Source organism: Monodon monoceros, unplaced genomic scaffold (assembly GCF_005190385.1).
Source record: "Monodon monoceros isolate NGI ecotype Baffin Bay Population unplaced genomic scaffold, NGI_Narwhal_1 Super_Scaffold_18, whole genome shotgun sequence".
Classification (NCBI taxonomy): domain Eukaryota; kingdom Metazoa; phylum Chordata; class Mammalia; order Artiodactyla; family Monodontidae; genus Monodon; species Monodon monoceros.
Genome location: NW_021703774.1, coordinates 168281465 through 168298331, shown reverse-complemented (window position 1 = coordinate 168298331; position 16867 = coordinate 168281465). Strand labels below are relative to the sequence as shown.

At 52.1% G+C, this 16867-nt stretch overlaps 1 protein-coding gene across 2 annotated transcripts in view; it reads right to left on the bottom strand.

Moving 5' to 3' along the window:
• PADI2 (peptidyl arginine deiminase 2) overlaps positions 1 to 16867 on the bottom strand; it is a 43968-nt gene that overhangs the window by 25431 nt on the left and 1670 nt on the right. For both annotated transcript variants that reach the window (XM_029229447.1, XM_029229446.1), the window contains exons 2-3: positions 5988 to 6171; positions 4937 to 5009 (exon numbers count right to left, since the gene is read on the bottom strand). In XM_029229447.1, the coding sequence (XP_029085280.1) occupies positions 4937 to 5009; positions 5988 to 6171 (257 nt within the window). The remainder of the gene's footprint in view (positions 1 to 4936; positions 5010 to 5987; positions 6172 to 16867) is intronic.

Here is a 16867-nt window from a genome sequence, read left to right as displayed (position 1 = left end):
CCCGTGCCTGCTCCCAAGAAGCCCCCAGGCCTATGAGATAAATATTGTTCCCATTTTGCAGGTGAGCAAACCCAGACTTGGAGACGTCACCTGTCAGCAAATTGGGCTGATGAGCTGGGAGGCTGGTGCAGGATAAGAATTCTAGGGAGAAAGCCAAGAAGGCGGCACCACCAGCTACTGTTAAAGAGGCTGATGTAAACTTGTAATATATAGGATGGATAAACAACAAGGTCCTGGAGGAACAATATTGATTTTGGCTCCCAGACCTACCTTCATGAACTTTCCAGCGGGACACTCCCTAGGGAATGCTGCCTTTCGGGGAGGCTGGCTTCCTGAAGCTCCTGCCTGGGGACCGGCTGCAGACCCAGCCTCCTCCAGGAATCACTCTTTGCTTTTCAAGATAACAATCTCTCCTGCGCGTATAGTTCTTTGTGGACGGTACAGCACTTCCCATGTGTGTTTTCCCTTCAATTGCCCCCCTCTCCACCCAGCCACCCGTACCATACAGATGAGGAAACAGAGGCACCCAGCAGGGCATTGACCATGAAGTCCCCAGAGAGTGCAGAGCCAGGGGTCCCGCTCGGGTCTCTGACTCCAGACTCCTGCCTTTGGCCGTTCCCTCCACTGTCTGAGGCTGACCTCTACCCTGGGCTGTTTCCAAAACCCAAGCCTGCCTTTCAAGACCAGGACTTGCTCCGCTGAAGTTCAGGGAAGTTGGCCACTTCCCCACCCTGGCAGCCGTGTGGCTTTGGTCTCTAGGCTGCAAGGTGGTTCCACATCACGGATCCTGTGGTCTGTGAAAGCAGTGGGGCACAGGAGAGAAATTATGAAGCACTTCATTGTGCTTTACTTCATTACTTACTTTTTTTTTTTGGCCGTGCAGCGCAGGTTGTGGCATCTTAGTTCCCTGACCAGGGATTAAACCCAGGCCATGCAGTGAAAGCACTGAGCCCTAACCACTGGACTGCCAGGGAACTCCCCACTATGAATTTCTTAAATTAAATTTTTAAATCAATGTAATATTTGCACAGTGCAAAAAACAAAAAAAAATCAGAGTACCAAATAGCTTCTAAAAAAACCCAGGAGTTCCTTGTCCAGCCTGTCCCCTCACCTGCCTGAGGCAATCTCTATAATACCAAATAACATGCTTATTGCTCTTTCTGGGTTTAATAAATTCAGACAAGTTTCACTGACTTCCCATTATGAAATTCAGGCATTGCGTAATGGGGATCCCTTATCGCCCACCTCCCGACCTCCCACGGTGCTCGACACGTTCTCTCTTATGACCCATGACCCAACTTCACAGTCAACTGGAATGGCTTCCTCTCCCCTCCACCCTCCCTCAGAAACACCCTCAAGCTATAAGCCATCCCTCAAGGACTTCTCCCCTTCAAAGCTTCCCCCAATGTCCAATTTAACTAGATTCCAAGGGATGGTCTGTGTGGGGACGGGAGCAGGGCGGGCATGGTCTGCGCAGGGCTCTGGCCTCCCGGGATGGCTCTGTCTTCCCTGGGGGAGGAGGGAGAGGACATCTGTTTCAGGGCCTCTGGGGTCCAGACATTTCCCAGAGGCTCTGAATCCTACCTCAGCTCCCCAGAATAGCCCCAAGGTGTCAGGTGGCACCTGGGTTATGGGGCAGATTAACTGGAAATGTCACTGGGATTGGGTTCAAGGCAGTCTGCCCTGAGGATCAAAACACTGCCTCGGCTTTGACACAGAGGCATAAGAGTTTCGGCGGGCTGCCGGTCCCCATGGACAGTGGCAGGGTGCCGGGCCTTCTTGCCTAACAGGGCAGCTTGGGGAGGAAGGATTCTCTTCCCCAACAGCCAACTAGGGCAGTTATCCTCAGCTCTCCGGAGGGGATGCAAGGAATGAGGGCCTTAGGCTGATGCTAAAAATTCTCAAGGCTCCTGTACATGTGCTGCTCTCATTGCCAGGACCACAGCAAAGAGGGTGAGATTATTCCTCCCTCCGAGATCCCTCCCCTCCCACTTTCCCCCTTAACCTGGAGGGCTTGGCAAATCAGCCCTAAATGGGGGCTCAGAGGCCCTCAGGGATCAATGAGCTCAAAACTCTCATTTTATAGCTGGGAAAAAGGAGGTCTAGGGAATTCCCTGGGGGTCCAGTGATTAAGACTCTGCAGTTCCACTGCCGTGGGCCCGGGTTCAATCCCTCGTTGGGGAACTAAGATCCTGCAAGCTGTGTGGTACAGCCAAAAAAAAAAAAATGAGGTCTGGAGGGGGAGGGCATATAACAGGTTTTTGGCAGGACTGGGACCAAGACCCACAGTCTGATTTGGCCAAGGGCATTATAGTTTCGCTCTCGAACCCCAGGAGGAAGACTGAGGTACAGGAAGGATCCTCAGCTTCACCCAGGCAGAGGGAAAATGGGCTGCCCCAAGAGGAAGGGAGGAAAGCAAAGAGCATCGACTGAGCACCCAGCCCACGCCAGGCCCTCGGGACGCGCCATCCCACTGAACCCTTGTAAACACTGTGCAAGAGTGCACCGTGAATCGCATTTTGTAGATGAGGAAACAGGCTCAGGGTGGTGGTCACAATGTGGCTGGACGAGGCAGAGCCAGAACACCGTCCACTCTGAAGTCAGGGATGTTTTTGGCTCAGCGTGGACTCAGCACAGAACTAGGGTGAGACAGACTCAGATACATCCTTGGGGGCAGCCCCACCATCCTGGGACATTCAGAGCGTTCCTGCCTCTGAGGTGTTGCCCCTGCATGATTACTCAGGGCATGGGGCTCAGGGGCTCCTGGGGTAGATGCCTGAGGGAATATGGGACCCGGAGGGGTCAGATAGACCAGTGGGTCTCAAAAGAAACCCAATTTTCACTAGGATTGCTGGTGGAACAGGAAACGCAAGTTCAATGGGGTGAGTTTTTCATAAAGCTTTATTTCTGCAATGTAAACGACTGTCTTTTGTTCTGAGATTATGCCCTGCCTACTCTTTAGGTGTTAAAATGTTAAAATGATGGTGATAATTGATGGTAAATGGTTTTATTCCTGTCTTTTCTTTCTGGCCAAGTGTCAAAATGGTCAGGTTTACTATTTTTTGGTGGGGGGGGGAAGAGGGGACACTTCACTGACCCACGGAACCTAAATATCTGGAACTTGGGGCAGTTAAAGAAATCATTGTTCAGTGAGAGCACAGCCTCGGAACCCCAGAAGGATGAGCCTGGTCATTCATCACGTGCGTATTTGGTATCTTCGGACTCTCGTGCCTGCAGCGCCCTGACAGGCTGGCTCCGAGCACAAGCTCAGAGTCTCCTAGCAGAGCCCTGCCTCCTTACAGTGCACTGTTTTGCCGTCCATCCTGAGTCTGCCGTGCTTTAGGGTGGAAGTCTCGTTCGTGGTGTCGTCAGCCCCTGGGCATCTCCCTTCTCTGCCAGGCCTCTGGCCACTGCCCTTCCTGCTAATGTCCTCAGGTGTCCTTGTCTCTGTGGGGTTAGGTTTCCTCAGGGATGGTCACCTGAGACAATCTGGGGGCACCGTGTGCCCGTGAGGTGGACACACGTGCCAGCCCTCAGCTGCGACTTGGGAGGCTTGGGTTTCATCTCCCAAGGCCCCCCGAGGTTGTCCTGAGGAACCCTCCGCCCCCAAGGCCAGGTACTCACTCCCTCGGTGCGGAAAGAAGGGCAGGTGGCCAGCAGTGAAGCCCGTTTGGGAATAAGCTCAGAAGCAGGAGAGCACTGCTGTTGGGCCTGTTTCAGTGGCTAAAGACACAGGGTTGGAGAAGGAGGGGCTGGCTTGGGAACTAGTTGTTTTGTGGGGACAGTTCTGAGACCCCTGGAGGATGTGAGGTAATTGAAATGGTGGGGTGTCCCACAAACCACTTTCAGGGTTTGTGGCCTCAGGTAAGTTTTTGTTCGTTTTATTTTTTTTAGGAGCCTTGATTTTTCTCATCTGTAAAATGGGGACAATACTAGTGTGTATTCTCAGAACAGATGTAAGAATACATTGAGATCATGACAGTAAACCACTTAGTACTGGAGCCTGGCACACTGTAGGTGCTCAGTAAATGCCACCTCTTCACCAAAGTCCCGGACACAGAGCAGGTGTTCAGAAAATAGATATTGTTATTTTTAAAGCACTCAGCGCATAGTTGACTCTCAGTAACTGGTAGTTCCCTCCCCCTGACATGTGGCCACTCTATCAATGTGAAACTGAAGCTGGATGGACAAAATGACCCACTGAAATGTCGCCCTGGCTTAAACAGTATCTGATTTAAAATTTAAAAAACTAATATCTCCACTGCAGAGGAGTCAAGTGAATGAAGCTTCAGAAGACCACAACCAATGTGCCCTGGCATCCAGGGCAGGGGAGTATATTGCAAATGGAAAGAACCCAGGAGGGGAATGATCCTGAGTTCTGGACCCAACCTGCCAGCACACACAGTTGCTGTGTGACTTTGAACTAGTTCCCTAACCTCTCTGGGCCTCAGTGTCCTTGTGAATCAAATGAAGGGCTTGGACTAGGTGAGTTAAGGACCCAGGCTGCATCTTTGTGTCCCTGGGCTGGGTCTGGGGAAGGCAAGTGTGTAGCTTGGATTGTTGAGGATAGCACAGGTTTTGTAGACAGGTCATTCCCCTCACTATGAGAGGCAAGTTCTTCTCCAGGCTGCAGGGGAGAGGCGGGAGAGGAACAGACTTTGCTCTTTCTCCTCCATGGCCCCCAGAGCCTGCGATGCGGACCCTGACATTGGGGTGAGTCGCTGGCAGACCAAGGCATGCCTGCTCCTACAGCATCCCCACCCCAGGACAGGAGGGCCTGGGCACGTGTGGCATCACTTTTCGGGCCTGCATTATTCAGAGGAAGCTCTGAGTGCCAGGTCAGCAGCACTGAAAACAGCCCAAGTGTCGCTGAGAAGAGCAGCAATGCCAGCCCCTGGGGAACAAAGGCACCCAGGCCATAGCCATGTCCACTCACCAATGGCCGTGAGGAAGAGCCCAGCCTGGTCGATGGGGGTGACCCCCTCCTCCTCATAGTAGTTGATGGTGACCTTGACAGGGAGGGGACACATTGGGAGGGAGAGAAGGGCAGAGATCACAGATCACAGGCAGGAAGATCTGCAATGACCACCTCCCTCCCTCACACCTCACAGCCTGTCAAGCTGACCCTCTCTAAACATCTGAACCCTCTCCTCCAGGAAGCACTCCTGGGTTGGTGGGCTGTTTTTCTCAGATTATCCAACTAGATATGGGACTCCCCTTTCTCAGAGTGCATCCAGGGCGCCGACCTGCCCCCTGGTGCATTCTGCTGCTTGTGGGGGCCGCACATCGGCCTTGGTGTGTGTCTAGCTGCCGCCAAGCAACGAGGGGGCTTAGGTTGCTCTTACTGGATAACGCCCAGCGCCATCACTGACATGGGGCACACAGTGAAGTTCATAATTAGAGAACTTAGGGAAGAGAGAGTCTGGTCTCGGCTCCAGCACTTGGGTAAATCATTTTGCTGCGTGGGCGCTCAGCATCCCGTTTGATACACGATGAGACCAAGGATGTTTGTGGCTGTAACTTCCAATGATTCTAATAGTTGGTCATTCAGCAGCACACGCTTTTAACCTGCCATGAAGTCATCATTCTATGATCTAACAACAGGCTGTCTAATACCATAGCCACTACTGCGAATGTTTATTGAGCACTTGAAATGTAGCAAGTCCGAATTGAGATGTGCTACAGGTGTGAAATGCACAGCAGGTTTAGACTTGTGAAAAAAGAATGTAAGCTAGCTTGTTAATTTTTTTACATTGATATCATGTTGAAATGATAATATTTTGATGATGGAGTTAAGGAAAAAATATCAAAATTAAGTCCCCCTGTTTCTTTTTGCTCTTTTAATGTGGTTGTTAGAAAACATAAAATGACGCGTGTGGCCCTCATGCTGCTTCAATCAATAGCGCTGGTCCAGCCTGTCTTGATGCCAGCACCATCGGTCCCCAGTTCCCGTGGCCCTCCCAGGGGAGCCTCCCCGGCCACGGTACCTTGTCGCTGCTGGCCTCGGCGCTCGCCTGGCTCATGGTGAGCCGTAGCGTGGTGCTGGGCGAGAGAGGCCAGCGCTGCTTGCCGTCGGCGGCCACCTCCTCAGGCTGCCTGTCGTGCACCACCTCCACCTGCACGCGCTCCGAGTGCTTCAGGCTGAAGGTCTGGGCCCCGGCTGGGGCCGCGCTGTAGGGAGAGAGGAGGGCGGTCACGGGGATCCCTGGGCAGGTGGGACAAGGGGCTTCAGGAGAAGACTCCTGGAGGGACGAGGCTGCAAGGACACGCCCAGGCTGCCTGGTCTCCCTAGGGACCCAGCTGTACTGTAATCACCTGGTAGTGAAGAGGGCACTTGTTAAAACTACAGATTCCTTAAGTGGGGTAAGGGATAAATTAGGAATTAGGGATTAACCGCTACACAGTACTATATGTAAAATAAATAAACAACAAGGACTTACTGTATAGCACAGGGAACTATATTCAATATCTTGCAATAAGCTACAATGGAAAAGAATCTGAAAAAGACTATATATACACATATATGTGTCCATATAACTGATATAACCGAATCACTTTGCTGTACACCTGAAACATAGTAAATTGACTATACTTTAATTTTTTAAAAAATCACTGTATTCTAATGAAAACATCTTTTGGCCTAAAAAAAAAAAAATTACCGATTCCTTGGGACAATCCTGTACCCACTGATTCAGAATGTTCCAGGGTGGGGCCTGGGGATCTGAATTCTTAACACGCTTCCTCGTGTTTCTGACAGGCAACCAGCTTGGGAGCCACCTGATACTGTATGGGTGGAGGTCTGAGGCTCAGACAGAGGAATGAGTTTGCTCCAAAGAGTGCCAGGCGTAGAACCCTGTCTCCCAACCCCTGTCCAGTGTCTGAGCTGAAGGCCAGGAGACCTCGGCTGACAGAGAGGAGGCAGGTGTCAAAGCGCTGGGTTTGCACAGAGAAGAAGCCTGGAACTCGGGTCTTCAAGGGGCAAGCATGGGCTGGCTCTTTCACAAAGACCCCTACTTTCTGTCACAGCTTTCACAGCTTGTAATTCTCTCTGAGAGTCATTCCTTGAGGTTCTGGAGTGGTTTTCTATTGAAAGGGAAATAACTTTGGAATTCTTGAAAAGCCATGAAGATTTCAGGGCAGAAAACTAACTGGTTTGAGCTGCTTGCTATGGACTGAATGTTTGAGTTCCCAAATTCAGACGTTGAAGCCCTAACTCCCAATCTGACTGTGGTTGAAGATAGGGCTTTAGAAGATAATTAAGGTTAAATGAAGTCATGAGAGTACGGTCCTAATCTGATAGGATTGGTCATCTTGTAAGAAGAGGCAGAGGGAGGAGAGGGGGAGAGAAAGAGGGAGGGACAGTGATCTCTCGTGCACCGAGGAAGGGCCATGTGAGCCCACAGCCAGAAGGCGGCTGGCTGCAAGCCAGGAAGAGAGTCCTCACCAGAACCCAACCATGCTGGTACCCTGATCTCAGACTTCCAGCCTCCAGAACTCTGAGAAATAAATTTTTGTTTTTAAGCCACTGATCCTGTGGCATTTTGTTTCGGCAGCTCAAGCAGATTAAGACACTGGCTTAAGGGGAGATAACAGGAAGGACAGGGAGATAGAGGAGGAAGGTACCCAGGGCTGACAGTTTTGCTAAATCTCCAGCCCCGCCCCCCCCCCAGTCTGAAGGTTCCTATCCTAAAGGCTGAAAAGGGCTCAGAGGGATTTAGGTGGATTCTCATGGGATCTGGGACTAAGATACAGGTACAAGTGTCTGCCTCAAAGGCACAACTGCTATTTTGAAGGTCTGGTGTTCCTGGGCTCCCGAAGAGTCCTCTACTGTGATCGGGCATCAGAATCATCAGGGGGTGCTGTTTAATAAATTTTCACTGTTTTGAAGGCTACAGATCTGTGGATCCCATTCCCAGAGAGTTTGGCTGGCATGCCTGAGGGGCAGCTGAAGTTGTAAACAGTGACCAGGGTTGAATGAGAGCTTTAGGCCAGTGGTTCTCAAGGTTCAGGAGCAGTAGCAGTGGCAGCAAAAGCATTACCCGGAGGGCTTGTCGAAACATGGATTTCCTGGCCCCTTCTCAGCATTTCGGAAATTCAGTAGGTCTGGAGTGGGGCCTGAGAGTTTGCATTTGTACCACGTGTCCAGGAACTGCTGGTGCCGCTGGTCCAGGGGCCACACTTTGAGAACCACTGGTCTAGATGTGCAGCAACGCGCTCTGGTGCTTAGAGCCCTGGGATGAGATGGCCAAGGCCCTGAGTGTGAGTTTGCAGAGTCCCCCAGGCAGGGTGTCTTCGATCCAGGCCGTAGACTCTGGGAGTTACTGGCAAAGACCACTGGTCTCGGGCATTGGCAGGAGAGACCACTGGGCAATGGTCAGGCAGCCTGTGTCCAGGGCTGGGAAAGGAGCTTGTAAAAGAAGCTCCAGAACCACTCTTTTTCTTGTCTGTCCCCTTCTAAACTCCTCAGCCCATCATGGGGACACTTGTTGGCTGTGGTCTGCTGCCCTCCATTCACATCCAGCATTAGGAGAGGCACAGAGTCTGGGTAGAAACACTGGATTGGGAGCACATGTGCAAAAGATATGGGTTCAAGCCCAATTTTGCCGCTTACTTGCCGAGGGGGTCTTGAGTGTGTCCCTCGCTCCTTCTGAGTGTCCACTTGCCTACCCATAAGATGCAGGATGACCGCCCATCCCTCCTGTCTCTCTTTCTTCGGCGGGGACGGGGGACGGGGTACCTGCATTTTGCCTCATGGTGTTACCCCGGGTGTCTGTCTTCCTCTGGATTGTAAGCCCCCAAGGGCAGGGTCTGGTCTCCTCTAGGGCCTAGCACATGGCTGGCACATCACACATACTCAGCAAAGAGGGTGGAGCTGAGCAGGACAGAGGTGAACCTTTTAGAAGCTCCAGGCAGCAAATCCCAAAAGGAGGTGTGGGTACCCATGTGAGATGCTTTTAGGTGACACATGGATGCACAATTTAAAAGAAGACATGTATTTATTAAATGTATTATCTTTTATGGCAAGTGATAAAGGTTGGGCATTTATGGTAATCATATAAGATCTCCACTTAAAGTTATAACAAAAATAATAGTTGGTTTAAAGAAAATTTTTAAGTTAATGGTACTAGAGGTAGAATATGCTTTTGGTAAAAATTACGGGAGTCTGGGCAGTTGTAGGCTCAGATCTAGGAAACATTCCCCTAGTGAGTAGTCCTGGGTTTGACCATCAACCTGCTGGTGGCCTTGGGCAAGGCGTTTCTCCTCTCTCAATTTCATCAAGTGTAAAATGAGAGAATGGGACCAGGTCAGAGGTGGCTGGAGTCTGGGGAGCACAGAGGGGGCAGGCCCGGACAAAGGGGTAGGGAGGAGGTGCTGAAAAGCTGGGGATCTCTCTGCCAGATCCCCACCCTCCCTTTAAGCAGAGTCACATTATTTCATCTTGTCTCATATAATGGGTTTCTGCATACAACTCTATTTAGAAAAAATTGCTTTATAAACTCTCAGGGCAGGATAATCTTTAGGGCCTCAATTCTGACAAGAGTGAGATATAAGTGATGCTTCCTGCCACCCTCATTCCTCTGAGCCAGTTAGAAACTAGAGGAGGCTGCAGAGGCTCGGGGGTTAACGCCCCACCCACACTGGAGCTCTGGGGACTCACACCCTCCCACCCCAGCACCAGTCCTGCTCTGAGCTGAGCAAACAACTATTCTTTCAGCGGCCCTGGCAGAAGTAACAAAGGCATCTATTGTCCCCCGTGGCTGTCCCCCGTGGCTCCGGATGGCTGCCTCCCTCCCTCCCCAGGAAGAACCTCTCAGAATCCCCTGCAGAAACCCAAGAGCCAGGGGCTGCCGCCACCTTGATTGTCCCTGGATGCTGCAGGGAGGGGCCTAGGAAGTTACGGAGGGAAGTAGAGCAGGGATGGTGGTGGCCATGACCTCCTGCTTATGGAAAAGAGGCTAAAGATATGTAGATGGAAGGACAGGCTAGGACCACATCTGCACTGCCCCCCATAGCCCAGTACCCAGGACGTGACCATGCTCAATATATATTCTGGGAATAAACGAATGAATGGACCCACCCTTCCTGGTTTCCCAAACTGTATTACCAGAGTGATTAAAAAAAAAAAAAAGAAATCAGGTTACCTGCCTGCTTGAAAATACTCAATGGCTCTTCAGTGTCTACCAAACAATAAATCCAAACTCTGTAGCCTGGTATTCGCCCAGCGGCATTTAGTCACCGCATCTCAACTGGACTCCCCAGCCTCACTTCCTGCAACTCCTCCCACCCTCTCAACTCCCTGCATGGTTTCGTCTCACCATGCATTTTGCATATGCTGCTCCTTCTACCTGTAGTGCTTTCCCCTGACTTCTCTGCCTGGCAACTGCCCATCCCTGACGACTCAATTGATTTGTCTCCATCCATGTTTATTTCCCCTTGTGGCAGTTTATCTCCTTGAAGGTAGAGATTGGATTTTCTTTTTGTTCCAGCACATGGCTTAGCACAGACACACGGTAAGTAAATGTTTGCTGCAGGAAGGGCTGGAAGAGGGGACTTGCTTATGTGGTCATTCATTCACTCAACATGTATTTATTGAGCACTTACTATGTGCCGGGCGTATACTAGGTCCTGGGGGGTAGAGCAAAAAAGATAACATGTTCCCGGGGCCCATGGAGCAAATGTTCCAGTGGAAGAGAAAGACTTCCGACGGATTACACAATTATGTGATTACAGCTGTGAAAATTGCTCTGAAGGAGACGTATGGGGTTCCATGAAGCCCTCGCCTGGAGGTCAAGAAAGGATTCCTGGAGGAAGTGGCACATTTGAGTTGAGGTTTAAATTTTACACTCTAAACGATAGTTAAGAATTAGTTAAATCAGTGGTTCTTAAATTCGAGTTGCATCGGCAACACCGGAAGAGCCTGTTAAAATACAGGTTGTCGGGCTACCCCCAGAGTTTCTGATTCAGCAGATGGGGTGGGTGGGGCCAGAGGAAACTGCATTTCTCTCCCGCCCCCCCAACTTTACTGAGGAAAAACTGACAAATACAATTGTATGTATTTAAAGTGTATGACAGGATGACTTGATACACATATACAGTGGGAGCAAAGTGCGTTGCTAACAAGCTCCCAGGTGATGCTGCTGCTGCTGGTCTGGGGACCAGTGTGAGAACCGCTGAATTTGGACAAAGCGAAGAGAGGAAGAGGAGCAGGGACTTCCAGGCAGCAAGGACAGCCTGGGTGATGGCCTGAGGTGGAAGCTAGCCCAGCATGTTCAACAAACTGGAAGGAGGTAAACGTGGCTGGAGTTTGGGAGCAAAGGGGAGGGAGAGGGGTGGGGGGAGAGGGCCCAGATCATGGCAAGGAGCTGGCCATTCTCCTGCGGGCACCGAGGCTTCTGAGCAGGGGAGACGTGATCATTTTTGCACTGCAGACAGATCCACCAGGGTGCAGGGTGGGCAATGGATTCAGGAGTCAACCAAAGGAACATTGAGCAAGACTGGAAAGTAGTGTCAGATGTATTGATAGAAGAGGGATGTTCACTGTGCCTGGCCCAAGAGAATTCTGGGTGTTGTGACCTAATATCTGCTCAGCCCCACAAATGCTGTGTGGCCTCTAGGGAGCCAGTCAGCCTCTCTGGTCTTCGCTCAGTCAGTGGAGAGGGTGACCAGCTTGGCCTCGCAGGGCTGGGATGCTCACTCAGCCTGGGACTCGAGTGCAGTACATGCCTGCTGCTCGCTGGCACCTGGCTCTCCCAGCTTGTCTGCCTGCCCTGGGCCTTGTTAACACCAGCGGGGCTTATTCCACAGTGAGCCCAGCTCCCGGCAGGCTGGGTTTAACACCCTGTCCTTGGGTCTTTGCAGGAATCTGAGGGGGTCTGTGGGTGCCAACCTGGCGTGCAACCCCATGGCGAGCACCCTCCAGGAGCCGCCTGGTGTGGTGGTGGCTGGAGGCCTGGGGTGGGTAGCTGGTCTGGACAGGGATGGGTGAAGACAAAACATGACTTTTGTCTTCAGCCAGCCTTCTTCTGTGCCTGGTAAGCTCAGCAGCCTCTCTCACTAGGCACTGGTGCCTCCAGCTGCCCAAGGTCCCTCTGCTGAGGGAAGAAACAATCTAATCTATGGTCGCTCCCTCCGCAGACACCTTCAATGACTCCCTCCTGCCTGCAGAACAAAGTTTAACACCTGAGCCTGGCATTCAAAGCCCCAGTTTAAATGTATCCGCCCTCTAGTCTTACACTCCAGGCTACAGAAACTATGCCCTTTCTGCCCCTACGTGTCCCGACTTTCTTGCCAGGTACACTTGCTCCTGCATGGCCTGTCCTGGTCACACTGTGAACCCCTGTCCACCCTTCAGCTAGGTTGCCACCTCCTCCAGGAAGTCTTCCCTGATCCTATTATGATCCAGGACTCATCTCTCCCTCCCTTTGCTGGTGCTTCAAACAACACTTAACACTTGTTCAACATTTCTCTCCCATGAACGTTATAAACTTTCTGAGGCCATAGTTCATTATTATTTGTTTTAATAATATTATAATAAACCCAATACTAATTTCTGATAACCACTTACTGAGTATTATGTACCAGGCACTGTTTCATGCCCTTGGCCCACGTGACCTCAGTCCATCCTTTCGATAACCCCATGAGGCCTGTATTAATGTCATCCCATTTTACAGATGAGCATGTTGAAGGCCACAGAGGGCAAGCACCTGCTCTGACTCTCAGGGACAGACTGAGATGGGCAGGGTGTGGGGTAAACTCAAGTGCTCCGAGCTCCGGGCCTGGTTGCTCCCTTCCTGGGAGAGGATCCAGAGGTTACAGTCCTCCTTAAAGGTCCTTCAGGTAGGGACACCTGGGGGGGGAGGGGGACTGTCAGGCCTGGCTCAGGAGAGGATCAAATGAGAAGCCCCCTACTTATTTTGCACGTGGGGCTCAGAGGTCCAGAGAGGGGAGACCAAAGGCTGGCTTTCTGTCCTGGGCTCCTGGGTGAGTGACCAGCATAAGCAGGCTTGGGCCAGTCAAAGCCCCAGGCATGGGGTTGGGCCCGGCTGGGCAAGACAGAGCTGTCTCCGAAAACTGGCCTCCCCCAAAGTTGAACAGGTATGCCTGTCCAGCCGGGGGTGGGCACTGGGGTGAGCCCCTGCCGCTGTGCTCAGGCCCTGTGGGTAGGGAGGCAAGGCTCTCAGGGACCCCAGCCGTGCAGGGGGCTGTGGGCTCGAACCACAGGGTGCCAGCTGCCCCTTAGGACCCTGCTGCGTCCCGGGAGCCAGCCTGATGCCCAGGCCCTGGAGCAGCTCCTGGCAGGGCTTCCTTTGTAGAGTCGAGGGCTCTGGGTGTTGTTCTAATTTATGGGGCCACCTGACCTGGCCTCAATGCCACCTCCTGTCATTCTCTCAGGAGCAAGTGCTGCTCTGGCCAAACTCGGCCACATGCCCTTGACCTTCCACCGGCCCATCCAACGGTATCCATCCCTTGAGGCCGGGGGTGGAGAGCCCAGTGACAGGCCAACGATAGGCCAGTCCACATGCATCCCTGGCCACAGCCATCCATCCATTCAGCCAGCCAAGGGGCCCTTCAGTGACTTGAGGGTAGGAAGCTCACAGGAAGAAGGAAGACAGTGAGTAGGGAGAGGATGAGCCTAAAACACGAGCCCTAGCAGGCGGCCCAGCAGAGCAGTCACGGGCCTGGTCTCCACACTACCGCCATTTACCAGCCATGCCATCTTGGACAAACATCCCTTACCTCAGTTTCCCCCAAAATAGCACCTAACTCATAAAGTTGTTGTGAGGTTTAAACACATGTAAATTATTAAGTACACGTGAGATGCGTGTGCAAGGTGCCCAGAAGGCTACCTGGTACAGAATAAGTTAGCTAGCAATATTAAGTAAATAATAAGATCTGCAAAGATAAAAACAATAGTCATGAGGTAGGGAGTGAAAGGGGCTTTGGGTCGGGCACTGCGAAATGGGGTGGGGTCAAGAAAGCTGCTTGGAGGAGGTCACGTGAGCTGAGACTTGCCAGGCTCGCAGAGGTCTGGGGGACAGTGTTCCAGGCAGAGGGAACAGCACCTGCAGAGGCCCTGAGGTGGGGATGAGGGGGGTGCATTCAAGGGCCAAGAGCATCCACAAAACCAACGTGGCTGGAGTGGAATGTGCGCAGGGGAGTCAGCAGGAGATGGGGCTTGGCACCCTACGGGGAGGCACCAAGTCCTCGTTGCTTCAGACCGGACTGCTGACCCTCCCTGGCCTTTGCCTAAGGATACCTTCTAAAACACTCAGACCAACCAAGAGACAGAGAGAGGGGGTCTGAGGAGTTGAGGGAGTGAGATGCGGATGAATTTAGATTCGGCAGGCTCTCCTCCAAGGCAGGATATGTAACTGCCCCATGCCCTGTTTTTCCAGCATTTTGCTATGCTGATGTCTAGGAATTCCTGCCCTGGTACCACCTTTCCTATCTTCTGCCAGAGAGTGATGGGCAAGACCCTGCCGGGAGAAATGGCTGGTTAGCCTCTGCCTTAGGGTATCTCAGAGAAAGGGGCACAGGATCACCCCTACTTCCTACCTCATGGGCTCGTCATGAGTCAAATGTAACCAGGAGAAAGCCCTGGAGGGGCAAGAGGTAGTTGATACCATCGTCTCTGCTCTGAAGCTCCTGCAGACCTCAGGGTACGGGTCCTGACCTCTCTCCACCAGGGAGAAGGGGACACCTGCCCAATTGAGAACTCTCATGCCCCAGGAGAGACGCATGAACCAGGGAGGGATAGGAGAAGCTGTCTGCACAGCCTAGTCTGCGGGAGAGTCGGGCAGAGCGCGATCACCCCATTAATTTACTCCGAGGCTGCCCCTTCTCCAATCCCTCCAGGCTTGGGGGGTGTCCGGCCGAGGTGAGCGGGGAGGGTGAAACCGACATGCGGGTGCCGCTCACTCAATGTCCTCTCTCCAACTCCAAGCCAGAATCAGATGGGGACCCAGGCCAGCCCCAGTGGAGAAACGGCTGCCAGCTAAAGGGACCATCAGGGGAGATTGTGCGGGGACAAGGCGTACATGTGCCAGACCTAAGATAAGTACACTTCGGGGTGGTAGAAGGAAACAGCAAGTGTCTTCAACAGTGACCGCCAAGGAAATCTCTAGAAAAAAAATCCTACTTCCTTTTTTCTGCGCATCTATTTATAGCTTGCCAGAACTCAGAATGTGGCTGGGTCAGGTCATCATCCCCAAAGGACCAGTTTTGCTGGGAGAGGGAGGGTGACTCTTAGGGCCTGCTGAGGAAGGGGCAGGCGAGGCCCCTGCTGTGTGTCTGGAGGGGAAGGAGGTCGTGTGTACATCTCAGGAAAGGCGGCCCAGAGCCCTTGGGAAAAGGGGTGGGTGTTGAGGTCTCTTCACTTGCCTCTGTGACTCAGGAGTGAGGGGTCAAGACACTACTCCCTCACTAACTAGGCCCAGGGTCCACCAGACCTTGTCCCTTGGCGTCTCCATAGAGATTGGAGCCCCTGGGGCATCATGTGGGGTCTTGGGTCAGGACCTTGTGTCTGGGTGGGGAAGGGCTCAGTGGGAAGTGGAGGGTCAGTTGGAAGTGGGTGAAGTCTCTGGGGGCAGTGGGCTCATGGCCTGGGCGGAGGGTGGGAGGGACACATGCTGAGAGGTGCACCCAGTTCAACCTGCTAGTTTTAGGGTCACACAGGCTGGAGTGGAGATTCAGAGCCTGAGTTCTGACCCACACGGAACTAGACCTGATTCCTGTGTGACATCAGGCAAATGGCTTCACCTCTCTGAGCCTCACTTTCCTCATCTACAAAATAGGATGATCCTAGCACAGCCTCCAAGGTCTGTGGAGAGGAAGAGAGGAGATAATGCATTTGGTCTGTAAGTGCTCACTAATATCTCCTGCTATTAATACTGACAGTCGCTCTTACCACTACAGCTATCAGGAGTAACAATGGCCCAGTCTCCTTAGTTTCAGAAGGGGCCTCTGTCCACTAGACCAGTGGTTCTCAACTGGAGGTGACTTGGCCCACCAGGGACTGCTGGCATTGTCACAACTGGGGAGTTGCTACTGGCCTCCAGGGGTTAGAAGCCAGGGATGCTGCTAAACATCCTACAATGTACAGGACAGCCCCTGGCGACAAAGAATTATCCAGCCCCAAATGAGGTAGTGCCGAGGTTAAGAAGCTCTGCTCTAGACCTGCACTGTTCAGCACATACAGTGGCCACCAGCTACCTGTGGCTATCGAGCACCTGAAATGCGGTTAGTCCGCATACAAGTGGGTTGTAAATATAAAACACACATTGAATTTCAAACACTTAGCAAGACAAAGAGGATGTAAACTAGCTCATTAATAATTTTTATATTGATTACATACTGAAATGCTAATATTTGGGATATATTAGGTTAAATAAAATATATATTATTATAACTAAGTTTACCTGCTTATTTTAACCTTAAAAATGTGGCTACTAGAAAATTAAAAATTACACATGTGGCTCTATTTGTGGCTTGCATTCTATTTCCGCTGGACAGCGCTGGTCTAGACTGTACTGCTTCTCTTGGGGGTGGCGGAGAGTCTTAGGTGAAGTGCAGGTGGGAGGTGAGGGTCGCTGGGGCTGTGGCTGGTTTCTTGAGAAAGGACAAAGGGGATCGTCACATGTCTGCCCCCTGCCAGAGTCCACATCTCCCCTGCTCCCTGCCCCTACGCGGGCTGGGCCTCTCTCTGCCAGGACAGAGGGCGGGCAGGGGGCCTGAGCCTGAACCCCTTCTTTATTCCCCACCCTTCAATGGAGGCACCATGCCAGCCTTTCAGGCTGCACTAAAAGTGCCGCAGTGAACAAACAGGCGGGTATGGTGACAGCTGAGGCTTAGAGACCTGAGCGTCCTG